We start from the raw sequence: 20,262 nt of genomic DNA, 5'->3' as shown, positions 1-20,262 counted from the left end.
CTCGGAATGTCTAGGGGGGGCACACTGGATAGTGTGACTGCCCACTATGCTATCCATACAAAACTGATGCAGAATAGTATTAAGTGTAGACTGTAATGGAGAAATTTTTTAAAAAGAAATACTATAAAAATGTTTTAAACCACCATTTTCAGTTGACCACACTTTATGTTGGCTGACTTTGAATTCACAGATGTGTGTGTATGTATGTGAGAGAGAGGAGGAGAGATTAACAGCAGGAGGAAAACGGTGATGGAAGTAGTAAAATCGGTAACATCCGTTGCAGACTAAACGTCGGAAGACTTATTCAGCTACACGGACAGACACTGCAAAGCAAGTAACCTTCCTGGACATGATGATTTGCAAACAGGATAAAGCTTAAAATAAGACCAATAAAGGACATCATTTTAGGTAATTTCCCCTTTTATAAAAATATCATGGGCACTAATTAAAAATTTTCAAACAGGGAAGAATTGCATGGAAATAACTGTGTTAGCAAAGTGCTGTTTAAACACAATTTCACTAGCATCCTTGTTCCCGAACTTGAGACATAAACTGTCCAGTGCACTTCTTGCTTCCAGGGAGGTGATGCCGATCAGTCTCAAGGCACCACTTGAAAAGGCAAAAGCAACTTGAAGTAACACGGTGAGAAGATCTATGGATAAAAGAGGGAAGGGAACAGAAGTGTTTCGATACCTGAGCCCTTTGCTCCTGATTTGCCTCAGCCTGGGGTTTGTAGAACACCGCCCGCTCCTACTCATTCCTAATGAGAGTATATATTGAGCTCTTTGAAATGTGAGTATTATGGGAAGGATCGCAGTTGCTTTAAATTAGAGGAGTTGGCAAGTGCCTGGGAGGAGCAGGAGGTTGTTTAAACTGAGGAAGACAGTTGCAAAACCTCCTACAACAGCATGAGCTCCAAGCTTCAAATGTGTTCTCGTGCGCAGACGAGTGCTTCATTTTTCATCAGGCGATTTTTTTGTGTTGTTTTGAAGCAGCTTTGAATAATAAACGCATATTTTTGCTTGGCATTTTTTTAAATGGTTTCTAACTTCATGGGACAACCGAAGCCAAAAAGCCTCATGTATTGGAGGGAAGTGTGATGTCAGCAATGCCTAGAAAAGGTAAGCCACCACTTCACTGTGGTATTTCTCCTTCTCTCCCATTTGGCCTTTGTCAAAAATATTTACCAGGGGAATTTAAAACAGCTACTTGTAAAGAAATGAGGAGCTTGTACAAAGTGTTTCAACAAATGATATATCAGAGGTTCGAGAACTCAGCGGTGGTGCTTTCTCCTACTTTCTATTCTGCTTGACATGCAAACCTCTCCAAAGTAGCTTTTGACTGTATGAAAAATGCCATTTCCTTTAGACAATGCGTGCGAGTCTTCAAAGTCTCTATCCGATGCGCTTGGCTTTCACTGATGTGGTGATGGGCTAATTTTGCCGAGGTCAGAGTATCTATGTTTTCTTACTCTGTTATATGCAACTCAACTTCCGGAGCTATGATCTTTCTATTAACTCAGAAATCTTTCCCATGGAAGTTAATAACATTCCAAAAATTCTCTTAAATACGGTTACTATGACTGCTTATAAACTTGTTTTGCAGAACGTGTTTTTAAATGTTAAATAAGTCATTTGATTTTTCCTTTGTAGCCACACGAGATGAGGTTACGGTTATTATGTCTTGGGGGGGAAAGAGTCCAACTCCAAGTTTGCTCATTCCAGTCTCAGTTGACTGACAATGCTGTTATCTCAATGGAGTAGCTTTGCCTTCTTGATTGTGCCTCAGAAACAGGTAGGAAAGCAGAGAGGCTACAGTATGCCTTGTTTTTCTATGCATTGGCCATATGAGACATTGCTTGCGGTTTTAGGAGGAAGGGCACATTAGTATGTGATGTGTTCTTCCGATTTCCCTGAAAAAGTCTGTTATCAGCGTTCCCATCTTTTTGAGGCAAACTTCCAGGTGCATAAAATAAAACCTAGATATTTGTGGGGTCTGCAAATTCTTCCAGCAGGCTGCATTTAGCAGAGCCCCGCGTTCATTCCTCCATGCACACAGATGTTCTCACAGGCAGAAATTAAAAAGCTCTGTGGGTCTGACCCAGCTTTTGAGTGGCTTGAGACATCTAATCAGCCGCAGTCTGCAAAGCCCACCCATGGGGAGACACTAACAAACAGTCCGGGGGGCCCTGGGTGAGAATGTGAGGTGCTACCCCGTGCTCGGGTTGAGAAGGGTTCTACCTGTGTTTCCTGCACCAACTGTTGCTCTGTGTCTGAGCTCTCTCTCCCTTCCGTGTCAAATTCTGATTACACAAGGTGGATGATAGTGGCTTCTCTGCCTTTTGTGGCCTCTGTGGAGGGAATGAGATTAAGATCAGAGGAAGGACATTATTGTTCAAAACAGAGAAGGCAGTTCAACCAGCTCATTGCAAGGTGGTCAGGAGAAACTGTTAGTTCCTTTCCCCGTCCACGGTTGTTAATGGAAGAAATGAGGGACCAGTGCCCGCCCGCTCCTCGTCCTTCTTCCCCTACGTTGTGTCCTTTCTCTTTCTCTCCTTCTACCCACGCTGGCCAGACGGCCTCAAGAGAGGCAGCAGTGGGTTGGACATTTCAAAGTATTCTCATCTCTTCCTTCTCACCCTCTCGACTATTCCCGGGCCAGTTGGAGAAGCCCCCACCCTGTTTGGAGGGGGTCTCCAGGACCCCACCCCATGACCTCATCGAAGGCAGCTGGAGAGCTGGGATGGCCAGCGGTTTCGTGGCGCCAGACTGTGCCCCGGGGACGGGTGCGGCTGAGAACAGCGCAGAGTGGCATGACGTGCAGGGGGGGGGGGGGGGGGGCGGGCAGAGCGAGGACGTCCCACCACAAGCTCCTGCGCAGGCGGGCTCCATCTCTGGAAACCAGGCCCACCAGGCCCGCCAGGCCCCGCCTCTGGGCCCTGCGGAGGCCCCAATGAGCATGAAAACAAAAGGCAATTAGAGCTGCTAATGAAGCCCAAGCCAGCTGACTCATCTGAGGCACAGCCACCAAGGGGCTTTGTAAGGAGACCTGGACAGCGCCCTGGAAAGGACAGGTCAGGGTTGTCCCAAAAAGGACGATGATGAGAGGCCCAGTGTGACCTAATCATGCCTGTTCACCTCAGAGAGGCCGAAGGAGAGGAAGGAGCAAGGCGTCGTGTTAACTAATGAACTGCTAGGGAGTGTGGGAGCCCCGCTGTCTGAAGCGGAAAAGGATTTGAGCGTAAGCCAGACTGAGCCCAGGTTGCCAGGTGCCCTCACAGATCCCGAGTCCGTGAACCAGGACCCGAGAAGCCTCAGGCTCAGGAATCAAACCCTAGCGAGACTAGAAAAGAGGTACCCTTTACTGAGTGTCCACTCCATGCCAGAAACTTTGCCAAGGCTCTTTGAGCCTAGCCCTTGACAGAGAGAAGTTACATAAGAGTCAGCAGAGAAGTGCGTGGGGAACAGCGTTGAGGGGGCTTTGGAAATCTGCCTGATAAAGTCAAAGAAATCTCATAGAGTTGCATTTGAACTAGACCTTGGAGGAGGATTAAAATATCATCAAAGAAGCAACAAGGGCAAGAATGTCCAGGCAGAGGCCAATGAGCAAAGACGCGGAGGTGGGAAGACCAAGGCGGCTCCCATGAACCGAGTCGGCTGGGGGGAGTGAGGCTCTCCTGCCCAAATTGCATCTCGAGGCTCACCAGTTTCAGGGATTAGTGATAAGAGGATAACCCAAAGCGAAATGTGGCAAGCTCTGCACCACCGTGGACCAGAACTCAGGTTCTGGGGAGACAAACATCTGACTTCAAATGCAGCTCCACCTGGTAACCACCCTGCAAACTCAGACCCATTCAAGCATCCGTTTCTTCACCTGTTAAATGAGGCTAATAATTATATCTATTCGTATAAAGGCATTCTGGGGATTGAGTTAGGAATCTGTGCAAAGGGCCTACTATCAGAGTGTCTGGTATATGAGAGCTTCATGAATGTGAGCTATTATTATCTGTGAAATGCTGATTTCTTCACTGCAGGGCTTCTCACACATTTTTTTACTTTATTTTTCTCGAATACTCTTTTTGCATTTGTTTCTACTAATGAAGACATTAATTTATAACATTTGAGTGACCACTTATTTTGTGTCAAGCACTATTCTTTTTTAATTTAATTATTGTTCAAGTAGTTTTCTGTCTTTTACTCACATCCCAGCCCGCCCCCCTAGTGCTCCCCACCTCCATCCCCTTTCCACCCCCTTAGTTGTTGTCCATGTGTCCTTTATACTAGTTCCTGTAAATCCTTCCCCTTTACCCCCTGAAATTCTCTCCTCTCTTGGCTCTGGTCACTGTCCCCCTGTTCTCTATTTCAGTGTTTTTGGTTATATTTTGCTTGCTTGTTTATTTTGTTATTTAGGTTCCTGTTAAAGGTGAGATCATATGGCATTTGTCTTTCAACGCCTGACTTATTTCACTCAGCATAATGTTTTCCATTTCCATTCATGCTGTTGCAAAGGGTAGGAGCTCCTTCCTTCTTTCTGCTGCATAGAATTCCATTGTGTATATGTACCATGATTTTTTGATCCATTCATTTACTGATGGGCACCTAAGTTGCTTCCAGCTCTTAGTAAATTGTGCTGCTATGAACATTGGGGTGCATAGATTCTTTTGGATTGGTGTTTTAGGATTCTTAGGATATATTCCCAGCAGTGGAATTGCTGGGTCAAAAGGCAGGTCCATTTTTAGTTTTCTGAGAAAATTCCATACTGTTTTCCAAAGTGGCTGTACCAGTCTGCAATCCCACCAACAATGGATTAGGGTCCCCTCTTCTCCCCAACCTCTCCAACACTTGTTTGTTGCTTTGTTTATGATGGCCATTCTGACCGGTGTGAAGTGGTATCTCACTGTGGTTTTAATTTGCATCTCTCTGATAGCTAGTGATATTGAGCATCTTTTCATTTGTCTCTGGATCTTCTGTATGTCCTCCTTGGAGAAATGTCTGTTCAAGTCCTTTGCCCACTTTTTAATTGGGTTGCTTGTCTTCTTAGAGTGGAGTCGTGTAAGTTCTTTGTATATTTTTTGAAGATTAGACCCTTGTGTGAGGTATCATTAGCAAATGTGCTTTCCCATACAATTGGTTCTCTTTTTATTTTAATGCTGTTTTCTTTAGCCATGCAAAAGCTTTTAATTTTGATGAGATCCCATTTGTTTATTCTTTCCTTTATGTCCCTTGCTCTAGGGGACATATCAGTAAAAAAGTTGCTGCATGAAATATCTGAGATTTTCTTGCCAATGTTCTCCTCTAAAACTTTAATGGTGTCACGGCTTATATTTAAGTCTTTTATCCACCTTGAATTTATTCTGGTGTATGGTGTAAGTTGGTGCTCAAGTTTCATTTTTTTGCATGTAGCTATCTAGTTCTCCAAACACCATTTGTTGAAGAGGCTATTATTAGTCCATTTTATGTTGCTGCCCCCTTTGTCAAATATTAATTGGCCGTAGAGATTTGGGTTTATTTCTGGGCTCTCTGTTCTGTTCTGTTGGTCTATGTGCCTGTTTTTATGCCAGTACCAGGCTGTTTTGATTACAGTGGCCTTGTAATACAGTTTGGTATCAGGTATTGTGATCCCTCCTACTTTGTTCTTCTTTCTCAAAATTGCAGCTGCTATTCAGGGTCATTTATGGTTCCATATAAATTTTGTGTCAACACTATTCTAAGTGCTTTATTTGAATAGTGTAGGGGCTGAGTGAAGGCGGGAGAAGGGGGTAAAGTGGGGACATCTGTAATAGTGTCAACAATGAGAATAAAGTAAAACAAAATGAAAAAAATAACTAAATCATAATAAAATGAATAGTTGCGTTTAAAACTCACAGCCTATCTGGGACATTATTACTGGAATTCTGCTATAACCTTTACTTTATAAGTTGAGAAAACTGTGGCCCAGAAAGGTCCAGTAACTTGCTCAAATTTATCTCAGGAATAAATTTGATGGGGCACCCATAATCAAAACTTTCTGATCATCACTCATGCTAGAAAGTGAGCTATTTTCACATGTTTTTGTTTCTTAATGTGTCCTCTGTCTTTCCATGAGTGGGTCATTAGAATCTGGTGTTTTCCACACTCACTAGGACATGAAACCATCTTTCCCAAGGACTATCACACAAATCATGGACTGTGGAATGCAGGCTGAAAAATGCCAAGGGCAAACTGCCCCAGGGCCTTCAAATGCAGGACATTCCCCAAGACTTGATTAAAATTTAATTTCCACCGGCCACTTCATGAACCGATTTCCCACATTTCTATGAAACAGAAGCCCAACAACTGGGATTCTCATATCTTAGGCAATTAAGTTTTTTCTTAAATACTGTCAACCTTTAGCAGGAAAAGTAACAGAAAGCACATGCTTGCTTCACACCCGAGAGGTCAGCCTCTGTCTGTGGTTTTGGGGGCCTGCTGTACAAGATGGCCCTGCAAAGGACACCAGCTAGAATAAAACAGGATCCTACTTGCAAGGAGTGCTCAGTCAAATGGGAAAAATAAAATACGTGTTCCTGCATGGAAAACGCAAAGTTAGACTTCTGAGAAAGATAAGAGAGGCTCAAAGTGAATGGGGATTCAGAGGAAAGGAGACCTCGGGTGTCTGGAAAAACCAGAGTAATGTGTAACACTCTTTGGCACTTACCATGTACAAGGAACTGTGCTAAGTACCTTATAATATGACTAATCCAGGTCTACTTTATAAGGCTACAAGGTGGGTTTTAACTGGCCCACTTAACAGGTGAGAAAACTGAGCCCTAGGGAAATTCAGTAACTACCTGAAGTTTTCTAAGAAGTAAGTGCCAGAGTATAATCTCAAACTCAGGTCCATCTCATGGATACCCAGGGAAGACTCCTCAGAGGAGGTAACAAGAAATTTGGCCTTGAAGGATGGATAAGAATTGGTGGTAGGGGCATTCTAAGCAGGGAGACGAATATTAGGAACACCACGAAAGATACCAGCACAGGGAGTGGTAGGAAAGCTTCCCTGGCAGAACAAAGTGCAGGCATGGGGAACAAAGGGAAATAAGCTCAAAAGACTTAGCTGGCAGATGGAGAAGGGGTCATGGGGACTTAGCTAGAATCAGGTCATAAGAAAGACTTAGATGCCAAACCACAGAGTTCGAATTTTTTAATTGAGTGATCATTAAAAGTTTGTAAACAAGAAAGTAACTTGCCAGCAGTTCATAGAAACAACAATTTAAGATGATTAAGAAGTGCACAGGCAGGGCAGAGACTAAACTCCCAGTCAGGAAGCGCTATTTGTCCAGGCAGGCAGTAACGGCGGTCCTTGTTCACACAGCGGTTACGGGGTGGAGTTGAACCTGGAGCCCAGTCTCCTCCACCTGCTCCACTAAGGCCATGACCACCCTCATGGTCTTTCAAATAACAGCCTTGAGGCCTCGTTACATCTGACCAGACCCTGTGAAATAGAGGGGCTGGGGAATGGAAGGGGCAGGAGGAGCTAGCTGACATCTGGGGCCCTTCTCAGCCCTCGGACTCCATGGAGACAAACCTCTCAGCACTTTCCTGGGAATCGTTAACTCTACAGTTCCTTACTCCATCACCAGGGTCTGTGCTTCTTCGTCCTATCAAGTGGGCCTACTTCCAAAAGAACATTAGGGTCTAGAAAAATGCGTAAGTTTATAGCTATGGCAATTACCTAATGTGGTATTGGCATGCAGTAATTGGGAGAGTGTATTTTAATGTATCCCTCCAGGAGAAACTCTTAGCCATCATCCTGGCAGTCTGCCTTTAGCAAAATTCAGCCGTCTGCCTCTTGGACTGAGAGGTCTTACTGCAGCTGATCAGAGTTGGGTCCCTGCGACGCTCTGAGTGATAGTTACCCACCAGGTGTTATATGACTGCCTCCAGCTCCCAAATAGCTGCTGCGCCCCCAAGAAGTAGGAATTGATTCATCTTTAAATTCCCCAATGTCTTACCATGAGAGCGGGTGTCAAGCAATCTGAAAAACACAGGTCTGCAAGAAATGTCACATTTCTTTATTTTCTTTCATTCAACTTGAATCTGATTCCAAGAGTCCATGCTTACAGGAACTCCAGTTTTAGAAATCATCAGGCTCCTGCCCCCACCACCTCCAACACCAGGGAGGTTTTCCTTCTCACCAGTGATGCTCATTCTTATAAACTGCCTGTCCCTGATGTCTGTGGAGTCTGCTGTCACCCCCTGTCTGGGATCTGAGAGTCACCGTCCGGGCCGGGCACCCCGCAGAGTGAGCATTTCCACTTCTCACAGAGGCACTGATCCTGACCCCCTCTCTCCAGGCCCGAGGAAACCTCTTCTCAGGGGTCTCCTGTCCCCCCTCTTCTGACACATACTCAGGAAAGAAAGGAAAACGTGTTTTCAAGAAGTGTCTGCTTCCTTATTCTGCACAATCTTGAGACAAATACACACAGAGGCCCAGGCAACAATCAGCTGGCAGTGAAGGACACACAAAGGTATTCCGTCACACGCCCAGTTGGTATTCAGTAATCGTCAGTGAAATGCGGTCCTCAGTAACTGATGGAATGGCTTCTCCAAAGTTGCTCAGTTTGCCATCGGAGGAGGTGCTATTATGACCAGCTTAGTAGAGTCTTTTTAATAAATACCTAGCATGTGCCAGTGCTTTCCATATCCGGGCTCCATATCCCCATTTTCAGGTGAGGAGTGGTGAGTAGCTTAGCTAACGTCCTGTAAGCGCCAACAGATGGCGCATGTCTTTAAACTGAAGGTGCCCTAGTCTCCATAACACACACCGTCCCCACCCTGCCACATGGGCCCTGGAAGGATTCTTTATTTTCTACCCAGCAGTCCAGAGGTCTACTCTTGACTAGTCCTTCAGTCGCCACTTCCAATTAAAACTTGTTTTAAATGGAGATTTTTTTCACTATGAACATAGTGTGACTCTGCTTCATATCATAATAATCCCACAGGACAGTTTATTATGCCATCTTATCATGCATCTGGGAAGCAGCAAGTTTGACCCCATCCGAAAGACACGAACAAGATGAAATGACTTGTCCAAGGCCACAGAGCCAGACAAGAACTCTGACTCCAACACACGTTTGTCTGCCTCCAAATCACAGGGAGGGAGGGAGTGCTAAGTAATCAAAGACAAATTATAGAATACTATTAAATATTTGCAGTTTCGGGGCCTATTCTACCCATAACAACCATGCAGAGCTTATGCGGTTGCCTTGAACCACATCCTACCAAAGGCATGACCCTCGGTACTCAACCAACATTTGACAGTTGTCATTAAGACATTCCTTGGTGGCTTTTCTGTCATCCCCAGAGCAGCTTATTCTCTTAAATGGGTTGTGGTTTTTTCCAGTTTCTTTCTCAACCATTAATTTTCTTTAGAAAAGACTTTTTAGGAAGTAGTTGTTATCCCATTCCACTCTCAAATCGAATCTAATGTTAATAGGATCTTAGTCAAGGATTTCTTTGAATTTATCGGCCTCACCAGCCCGTCTTATCATAGGTGTTTCTGCCAGCAACCCCTCTTTTCCTTCCCAATTAAGACCACATTCCTTGGCATGGTCTTCGGGGGACTTTAGAAATCTCTCCTTTCCCAGCCCTCCTTGTCTACCTTCATCCCTACAGTCATCCTCCATGTATCCATAGGCCCCTGTATACCAAATACCATGAACTGGGTGACTTAAACAACAAAAATAAGTTTTCTCACAGTTCTGGAGACTAGCAGTTCGAGACTAAGGTGTCTCAGTGTTTGCTTGTGAAGCAAAGGGTCACAGGTTCGATTCCCAGTCAGGGCACGTGCCTGGGTTGCAGGCCATGCTCCCAGTAGGGGGTGTGCGAGAGGCAACCACACATTGATGTTTCTCTCCCTCCCTTCCCTTCTCTCTAAAAATAAATTTAAAAAAAAAACCTTGTAAAAAAAAGGTCTTATCTTCAAATACAGTCACACTCTGAAGTAGTTAAACTGTGAATTATGGGGGAGACTCAGTTGAGCCCAGAGCAGCACCACACCTACACACAGTGAACCCCTCACAGTTGCACAGGCATCTCTTTTCTCTAGGTAATGTGGGTCTAAAGAATCAAGCCTATTCTTCTGTCTTTGTATGAATTATGTTGAACTATATAAAACTGCTGACCTTCAACCATTTTATTACCTACAAAAATGGCAATTTTATATGTTTCCAATATAGCGAGGAGACTTAACAAAAATTCTCATTTCTTGAAGGCAATTTATGTGCTAGGTCCTTAAAATGTCACAGAAATTGTTGATCATTCCCCTCTTTGTCCCTGAGGCTGATATGGGATGCATTTCAAACAGGCTTTCAGAATTTATCCACATAGCAGATCTCAAGTTCAGTCTCAATGCCGACTGCACCAAAAAGCTCATATTTGCTAAGGCAGCTCCTTCCATTGAAACACCACTGGCTGTCAGAATGTTCTTTATTATACCAGAATCTGGACATTTTCAAAGTCTCTCCATTGGTCTTTGCTCTGCTTTTGGAAGTAGCAAAGAGAAGTCCACCTCTTTTTTCCTGGCCTTTTAAATACTTGAAGACTATCACCAACTGCCTTCCCAAAGCTCTCCGGGGTTTCCCTGCATCTACAGAGAGGAATTTCCCCCGGACACTGTGAGGTTCGGCACGAACAGCCACACCCCTGTGGAAAGGGACGTCCAGACTGGGACACCAGGTTCCGGATGACTTCTCCCTACTGCACACTCCATGTCAGCTTCCTAGGACGGAGAGGGACACTCTGTGCTGAGAAAGAATCGGAGCCCAACCCCGGGTGGGCAGGAAAGAAGGCAGAGACCAACAGGTGGTGACTGGCCCGAGCTGCTATCACTGCCCCTGCAGGTAGTGCCTGACACCCACACTGCAGGGTGACTGGTACTCTCTCTGACTTAAGTACTTTATTTTCCTTAATGCTAAATTTGTACCAGCTTTTCTAGGAAGCTCATCTCATAAAAAGACCAACACTCAGACTTCAAAAAACAGAAAACAAATAACTTGGTTCTAACGAAGCCTACCTTCACTCATGTGATAGTGCCGATTTTCTTCGTAGTTAACTGAGACAATGAAGAATCTGGGATTATAACCTCTCCGTATGCCAGTTTCAGCCCTAACCCTTCCTGGCTGCATGATTGTAGGGAAGTTCTTTAAACTCCCTGAGCCTCTGTCTGTCCATCATTAAACTGGGAATAATATATACCTGGTCTAGTAGACCCACCGGTAGTATTAAATGAGATACTATGTGAGAGAAAGTATGCAAGCTAGAAGGTGAAATACAAATGCCAGCTGTTATGGGAAGGGAAAAACAAAACATCGCATTCTGAAAGCGTGGGCTCACCAAGTGGCGGCTTTGTGAGAGGCTGTCTCTTGCAGGCATGTCGCTGTTCCCTCTCCTGTGGCTCAGCCTTCCCTGCCTGCAGCAGCCCAGGGCACAGAAACCCCCTTACCATGACCACTCGCAGCACGACCACTTACAATAAAATCCCATTCCCACGACAGAGATGCATCTGCACAGTGTTCACTTGCACGGGATTGGATCTGTGCCTGGGGAGCTACTCTAACTTAGGGGGGCCTCAACGGTGTTGGTGACACCCACCATAACTAGAAAGGGAATGGGGTTTGAATCTCAGCTTTCCCCCGTAGCTGTGTGACTCTGGACAAGCTTAGTAACCTCTCTGAGCCTCAGTTTCTTCATTTGCAAAACAAAATAACTTTACGCTCCCCAGCCCCCAAAATGGCAGTTGTTGTTAAGGGCCTGATATTTTTGGCTGGCCAGCTGATATTCCCACAGACCTCTCTGTTTTAGGGGAGTTCTCATCACTGGACAAATTGACATGGGGCAGGTGATTAAAGAGAAAAGTTCAAGCAAGAGAGAACACATGTAGATAGTCAGTGACGGGACTTGCATGTGAACGTGAACCCTTCAAGGGAAACAGTTTTGCCCCAGACGAGAGTGCAAGGTGACGAGCAGAATCTGGAACGGCTCTCCCTTGTTTATTTGAATTCTCCAAGGGCCTCAGCTGTTTGATTTGAGATGATTTGTGCTTGCCATTTGCTAACCCAAATCTACATTGTGGTTTTAATGCTTTTGTCTGTAAAAGAAAATTTACTTGTCCCTCAGGGCCCATCAGCAACAACACGTCACCACGGCTCTAGGCAGTAAACTAAGTCAAAGGCTGTAATCCTATGTCTCTAGGACCAGGCTGGACCTGTGCTTGAGTGAATGGCCGTGTGGCTGAGACCCTGCGGCCTGGGGTGGCATGTTCTACCCCAAGTGGCCACTCACCGCTCACTCCAATGTGGCCCGACGGGGCCAGATCTTCAGATTCTAAAAGAAAATCTATGTATCTGAATTTTATGTGAAATGCTCCTATTTTTAAAAACACTTGCTGTTTTCATCTATGAATGGTGACTTCATATGGTTCAACACAATATAACCTAGAGACACAAAAACAGTTCAAGATTTCTTGCTGTGTGGAACATCTCAAGACACCTTGCCCTTCAGAAAGAACTGTCCTAAATAAACATGGCACACACACACACACACACACACACACACAGTACTAACAGCGATAGCTAACAGAGCACCCTCCCTACCCAGAAGGTGTGTGTGGGGGAGGCAACCCATCATTTAATCCCCCAACACCCCCATAAAGCTGGCACTGTGTGTTATCCTCACTTTACAAATGAGACCCGAAGCCTCACCACCCACTGATGCCGATGCACATGAACATGGACATGACATCCGCTGGCCTGGAGAGCCAGTGTCCCCACGTCTGCTAGATCGGAGGAAGAAACTGGAAATGTGTGTTACGGCCCACTCCCCCGGAGCTGGCAGGTGGCGGAGCAGAGACCTCCTGGACTCGCTGTACTTCTTCACACCCTGGTGTTAGTTCGCTCAGGCTGTGACCTCAGAACAACCCCACATGCTGGAGGGCTGAAGCAGTGGAAATTTACTTTTTTCACCGGTCAGATGGTGGAAGGCCAAGATCAAGGTGTCTGTAAGATTGGTTCCTGGCAAAAACCCTGCTGTTGGCTTGCAGATAGTCACCTTCTAGCTATCTCTTGACATCGGGGAGATCAAGATAAAGCCAGTGGGGGAGAGAGAGAGAGATCAGGTGCTTCCTTCTCTTCTTATGAAGACGCCAGTCCTATCGAATCAGGGTCCCACCCTCATGACCTCGTTTAACCTTAATTACCCCCTTAAAGGCCCTGTCTGCAAATATTGTCCCCAGTGGGTTAGGGCTTCAACATACAAATTGGGGGAGGGTCACAGTTGAGTGTCTGTAACACCCCATATCCCTTCTGTGGAGAATCAGCCGCTCCTACTTTTTCTCCTTTTCCAATCTTCGCCCTCCACCTTCCTCCCGTCCAGCCCACTTCATTCAGTCATTCGCTCTTTTTACCCCATATTTTGTACCCTGCTGTTCTTTCATTCTCCGCTCTTTTCCTGCCTCACTTTCCGAAAGCCCCTCTCCTCACACGTTCTCCCCTCTCTCTCACTCTGCCTTCTCTTCCCTACTCCTTCTTCCAGCCATCCTCTTCTCCAAAGTCTCCTCCTCTCCTTTTCTTCCTGCCCTCTCCTCCACCAGAGCCCTGGAGCCAAAACCCTCTCCATATTTACGCCTCGTGAATACAAACAGAATCTGCCTGCAGTGAATATGCCCCTGATAGCTGGAGAGACGTGCACAGCGCCTGGTCCACAGTGGAAATCCCGTGCATATCAGCGTGCCCCTTCCACACAGAGCTCCGGGCAAACCCAGAGAAATGTACAAGATGAAGCAGTAGAAATGGAAATGGGAAGAAAAAAATGAAAGCCATTAGACGGAAGAGGAACAAACCATGTGAGCCACAAGGCCCCATCTAGTTACTGTGATTCAGTGTGAAATTTCACCTCCTGGAAGCCAGACCCAGAGCCTTTTCAGACTTGAAGTGACCCACGCATCCTCCAGTGTGCTCAGGGTGAAGGGTCAGAGGACAGGAAACGAAGTGCTCGTCCTTGGCCTTGCCCTGGGTCCTGCTCTGAACAACTGTTTCCCCTCATGTAACCACATTCTTTTCAGCATTGCCTTGATCTCTAGCCAGTGCTGTATTAAACTCTCACTCAGATCCTGTTTAGAACGTTGTTTTGTGTAGTCAAGAAGGCAAATCTTACAATGAAGGCAATTTGTACTTAGAGTTGTTGCTATGGTGTTGTTAAAGTAAATCTGAAGTTTCTGATTAATCAGGAAGCTTACTGAATGCAGGTTCAAGTGACAGCTGATTCGCTTTGGGAGAGAGGTCCCAGATAATGGAAGGAAGGAAGGAAGGAAGGAAGGAAGGAAGGAAGGAAGGAAGGAAGGAAGGAAGGAAGGAAGGAAGGAAGGGGGAGGGAGGGAGGGAGGGAGGGAGGGAGGAAGGAAGGAAGGAAGGAAGGAAGGAAGGAAGGAAGGAAGGAAGGAAGGAAGGAAAGGGAAGGGGAAAGGGAAAGGGAAGGGGAGGAAGGGTTTTGTTGAATCCTTTTTCACATTCTCCTAAAGTCACTCATTTTCCTTATCTTTCCTTACACTGTACTCTTTCCTCTTTCCTGCCACCCTCAGCGTCCCTCTGAGGCCTGCAGAGAAGGCCACATCTCCATTTATGGCCACTCCTGTTCAATGAAAACCTAGTTCTTTATTTCCAAACACTCTCTCCTGAACATAGAAATCCAACCACCACCGCGAATTTTCTGTTTTATGACTAAGCTAGCCATTCTCTCAGAATGCCCGTGACAACTGGTCAATGCCTGAGACTCCTGCTGTTATCTTACCCTGGACATCGCATGCCAGTAGGGCCACTGGCAAGCTGCAGTAGTGGTGGCCCGAGTAACCAGAAGATGAGAAGTATTAACACCGAAGCACAGGAAGAAAGATTGCAGGGTCCTGGCCTGGAGAGGGGAACCGAGGGCGCCACAGCACTGATGTTGCGTGTTTGAATATCTCCCCCAGGACTTCCGGAGGAATTCCCCCACATTTGGCATCACCTACTTAAGATCCGGAGAGGACCTGTCCTGAGTTAAAACCACAGCTTTGTCATTTTCTAGGCTTGTGACCTTGGACAACTAACCCTCCCCACATCCACTTTCATGTTGTAAAATGAGGCTAGTCCATCTCATCGGAGTTATAATACCTGCATGTTATAGATCCATGTGAAGATATAATATGGTGCTCAATCAACCATTGCTAAGATTAATATTCCTGACACTCCTGCTGAAATACAATAGAAGAGAAAGTATTCAATATACAGGGTTATTGGGTCATAAAGCATAAGATCCTTCCTTCCTTCCTCCCTTCCTTCTCCCTTTTCCCATTCCCATCCAGCTGGACCTTGAACTTGCATTCAGTAAGCTTTCTGATTAACCAAGAACTGCAGAACTCCTTTAACAGTACCATAGCAACAACTCCAACTATAAGTTACCTTAATTGTAACAGTTGCATCCTTCACTACACAAAACCACATTCTAAACAGGATTTGAGCGAGACCCCTGAAGGAGCTTCAGACGTGTTTGGCAAGTGGGAGAAACAGAACTTTGCAATATTATGTGAACCGAGGAGAGGACTCTCAGCAGTGGTCCTCAGCCTCCCCTGCACCTTACACAGCGACGAGAGAGCTTTGAGACATCCCAGAGCCCAGGCCGTACCCAAGACCATCACACCAGATTCTCTGGTGGTGGGATCCAGGCAAAAATAAAAAGTTAAAGCCCTCGAGGTGATTGTGATAGGCAGCCGAGGCTCAGAGCTGTGTTGTAGAGGAAGTGGTGGCCAGCGGGGTGCAAAGCCCCAGCGTGTGCGGCTGCGAGTGTGCTGATGACTTTCTAGACTCCAGAGCCTCAACTTCCCATCTTTTTCCTCTCGTGGTGCACAAAAAAATAGTTACTAAAATTCTGTGACACACCCAAAAAGTGTATTTTTGCCAATCTGACAAAAATAGGCATAATTTTGATTCATTCACACCAGACAGCTGTTGTTTTGTTGACCGTTGTCATTTTTATCTGACAAGAGAAAAACTGGTAAGGGAAAAGAGGCCAGTGCCCCTGGCTCAATAGTCGGGTATTGCAGGCTTTAACGTTCTGCGTCCCACTGGTGGAAAATCCCTGCACTAGCGGAACTGTCAGGAGACTTGCGGAAACAGAAATTCAGCTGTGAAAGGAAGGGCTGGGTGGCTCAGTCCTTCAGTGAAGGTGCAACCTGGAGGGAAGAGTGAGAAAGGCAGCGGGAGGGGTCAGCTAAAGCGCAATAATAACACTTTCAGAGTGTGGGAGACCTAGACACATTCGAACCATTGATGAGGCTACCATATCTGGTATACTTACAATATAAATCGTGGAAAACAGTAAAAAAAAAGCTTCACCGGTGCAGTAGATTTCACCTTGACGACATCAGACCCATGACCGTATTTTGAGCAACCATGCCTTTGTTGAACACCTCCCTCCTCTGTTTATTTTAATGGCCATCTGTTCAGTTTTCTGCTGTGTGTCAATATTTACCACCTCTCTTAATCCTCGCAAAACCTTATGAAATGGCTGCCTCTGCTGTACAGACAGGGTAGCTTTCCAGGTGAGATGAGATTTACAGAGATTCGCCGGTTTGTCCGGAGTCGGCAGTAGAATACCAGCATTCCGACCTGGATCTGTATGACCCGAAGCCCACGGGCTTTTCACCCTGCCCTTGGGCCCCCAGGTAAAGCACGAATTGAATTGTTGGAGAGCTGCGTGCTTCCATCAAAACTTGACAAAAACTGTGCCCTGAAAGGTCATGTCCCAGCACCAGGACCTCTGAGTGAAATGACTGAAAAAGGAAAAATGTATCAAAGGCTGCAGCTCCTACTTCGGGTTGCACAAGGGCTTGAGCAAGGTGCAAAGCATTTTTTGAAAGGGGTGGGCACGAGGTCCTTGTCATCATGGGCACCGATGCCCAGGAAGGTGGTAGAGGGGCAGCCAGAATTGGGATTGCCCACAACTGACCCTAACCCCACGCTCAGGTGCGTGGACGGGACCAGTCACTCTCAGCGTTAATTCCTCTCCGCCATCCGCCCGCTCCTTCCTCTTCCCCTGGATTCGCAGTCCTTGCTGGCTTCTGCCTGCCCAGTCACCCCCAAGTTTCCATTCATTTGGAGGTCTTCACTTCCTGAAACAGACTCGCCATGTCCCTCGATCGCCCCAGAAAACTGATTAGTATCCATCTGCAAGCATATTTCCCTCGGAGCACATCCAGGTTCCTATAGTCCAGAGGTCTGCTTTGATTTCAGGAATATTAGCTTAGACAATGAAGTCTAATAAAAATATTGAGATTAGTTCCGAATAGGAACTAATAATCTGTGTCAAAGAGATGATTTCCATTTGGGCTGCTGTCTGTAGACATTGTTGCTAGTTATACTGTGCACTCAGATAAGGGAGAAAAACATTGCTTTTCTTCCCAATCGGAAGGCCTGGAAGTTGCTGATGCAATGTCTGCATGAAAGAGCCAGTGACATTGTGTGTTGTCTCTTGAAAATAAAATGTTTAATAATGTATCTTAAAAGAAACCGGCCAGCAAGTTCATTCCAGGACAAGTTTTAGATTCTTTGAGAATAAACTTGGATAAGACCATAACAGAGATTGTTTAGTTTGGACAGACAGACTGCCAACATGCCCACAGAAAGGCGGGTTTTTCTTTCAGCTCTGATTTTCAGGTTTTCTTCAAAAGTTTGTGAAACAAAAACTTGAAAGAAGACTATGAGATGGACCCATAAAACGTGAGCACCTCATACAGAAGTTTGTGGCTCTGATCGAAACAGTCCTGGGAGTCCCAGGTGGCTCGGACAAGATTCCGGTCCGTGGTGGCTCTAACTGATGACAAAAGTCGTCAGAAGGAAGGGAAGGGGATGTGTTTTCTGGGTGCCCACTGTGTCGGGCATGTGCCATCTGTCCTGACTAGGCGCTGACAGACAGCTCATTCAGTCCTCCAATCACCCCTTGAGGGGGGCACTATTTCCATTTACCAGCTGGGAACAGAAGCTGAGGACAATGGATGGCAGGGATAGCATGGCGAGGGTGGCGGTGGTACGAGTGGCAGAACGAGGCTGAAACTACTCTTTGTCCAAAATGTGTCTTGAGTCCATGAATAAGTGGGTCTTGGAACATAAAAAAGAAGAAATAAATCACACACAGAATCTATAGGCTCTGTGTCCACTCCAACCACTGGAAATTGGAAGCGGATGTTTCGTGTGAGTCTAAAGCTACGGTCAAGGTGTATCCCAATATCCCTGGATCTTGAGAAGAAGCGTCATCATCGCTTCCCCCTCTGCAGCGGTTTTGTGGAGGGCTGCTTATGTGTGCTTAATCCTCACCAAAATCCCTCTTCCAACCAGGGAAAAAGAGGCCCGTAAGTCTCAAACTTCAAAGGAGAGAAACTTGGACAGGGTCTCGACGGAGTGAGAGGACCCGTATACTCAGTGGAGAATAGAGGGGAAAAAAACTTGCATATGGACTCCTCTGTGAAAGCCAAGTATCCGTGTTTACTCAGAGAAGAATGTTCTGGAAGGAAAGCAGTGAAATAAAAGTTCAAGAAGGGTTGAATAAGGGTTCAAACAGCAAAGAACTCAGAATGCAGGAGAGGTCATCTTGACTGTCCTCTCGAGGAAAAGAGAAAGCCACTCTTGAGAGAGAGAGCCATGTGGACAGCAGCATTTCAGAGGGACTGTGCTGGCCACCCTGCAGGGGCGGGGCTGGAAATGAGGAGGCCAGATGGGGACTTTCCTCAGGCACATTCCAGGACATCCCAAAGGCCAGGGCTGGCTGGCTGGAGGTTCTGTGTGCCACTTGGTCTCTGCTGAGCCCTGTTTGGACGAAGCAGGCGTCTTCCCGCTGCCTGCACTCTTCGCCATGTGATCACGTGGAGTGATGCAAACCCCGGGATCCTTGATGCAGAAATGTCATCTGGAACTGCTTCACCAGAGAATGACCCCTCCCCGAAGAAGGAGTCTCCCCCCCAACAGGCATATTGAACTTAGGAGGCAGGACAGGAGGGGAAAGCCACTCGGGGAATGAACGTGCCTGACTCATGAGGAAGCGTCCCCGTGCTGTGAGACACCTGTGTAAATTATAGCTCTCGAGCAGAAATGTCAGAATGGGAAGGGCTCCCTTGGACTCTGTTAGTGCTTAGGAAGAGTTTCCGTAGAAATATTGTCACCTCCCCCTGCCTCTGCTCACGCAGGCCCTTCCTGCACCGCCGCATTCTTGCTTTCATCGGGCCAGTCTTCACAAATCAGGGCCTGAGGAAAGCCACAACCGGGCCTTGCTAGGTGGGGGCAGCAGTTCACAGGCTGTAAAAAGTCCAAGAGGCTGTGTGGAGAAAGGGGCTGGAGAACTCAACTGAATCTCATTTAGCCCTATGATCTTGAGTACATTCATTCAGCTGCAGAACAGTAATAAAACCATGAGGCTCCAATGCAATTATATAGATGACAGGATCATATTGAAGGCAAGGAGCTGACACAGTGGAGAACAAGGTCAAATCAAGGTCAACAGGGCCAACCGGGGGAGGAGGAGGAAAGCAGCAGGCTGGGCGAGGCCCGGAGAAACTGCAGCCTCCATGCCCCACCTGGGCAGGGCACATGCTGCTGCTCAATTTATGTCCCGATGTTTAAATAATAGCGACTGACCCAGATCATTGGGTCAAACAAAGCAGTGCATCAGAATTGGCTGCCAGTTTACTGACAAAGACTGGCTGCTTGCAGATTGCCATGCTGGAACCCCACCCCTTCCACTTGCTGGTTGTGTGTGTGTTCAAACACGGCCAGCACCTTCTCCAAGGTCCCCTCTCCCCGTCAAAGAATGTGGATAATATGGGCCATGCAGAGAGCAGTGCTGGGGAGTAACTGAGGTCAAGTGCAGAGGGGCTCGCCCGGCAGAAGGGGGCTGCAGCAGGTGGTGGCAGGGCCCCCTCACCATCCCTCCTGTGCCAGACATTAACCCTTTAGTTTCTGGTCTGCAGGGTGGTCTGGTGGGTGGGAGGCTGACAGGACAGTTTGTACCAAAGCCCTGCATCCAGTCGCCAGTCCCCTGTAATGCTCAATGAGTCTGGACAGCTATTTTTAAGGCTCAGTTAAGGTTCCTTTCTTGCGCCTGGCTCCTCACCATTCAGAACGGTTTGCATGCCACTCAACGCTGTGCTCTGTGTGAGGGGAGACAAAATACAAGACAGACGCAGGCTCTGACTGATAGAGGATAGACAATATTTAAATGACCC

The 20,262-nt window shown here is 46.5% G+C and overlaps 1 protein-coding gene across 1 annotated transcript in view; it reads left to right on the top strand.

Moving 5' to 3' along the window:
* Positions 1-894: 894 nt before the first annotated feature.
* The window catches only part of C1QTNF7 (C1q and TNF related 7), a 91,602-nt gene continuing 72,234 nt past the window's right edge, over positions 895-20,262 (top strand). Inside the window, exon 1 of the mRNA XM_037126988.2 lies at positions 895-1,121. Within this exon, the coding sequence (XP_036982883.2) occupies positions 1,100-1,121 (22 nt within the window). The 5' untranslated portion in view covers positions 895-1,099. The remainder of the gene's footprint in view (positions 1,122-20,262) is intronic.

The sequence above is a fragment of the Artibeus jamaicensis genome, unplaced genomic scaffold, assembly GCF_021234435.1.
Source record: "Artibeus jamaicensis isolate MK-2021 breed Jamaican fruit bat unplaced genomic scaffold, CSHL_Jam_final contig_76, whole genome shotgun sequence".
Lineage (NCBI taxonomy): Eukaryota > Metazoa > Chordata > Mammalia > Chiroptera > Phyllostomidae > Artibeus > Artibeus jamaicensis.
Note: the sequence above shows the minus strand (reverse complement) of the source record. Positions and strands in the feature narration are given on the sequence as shown.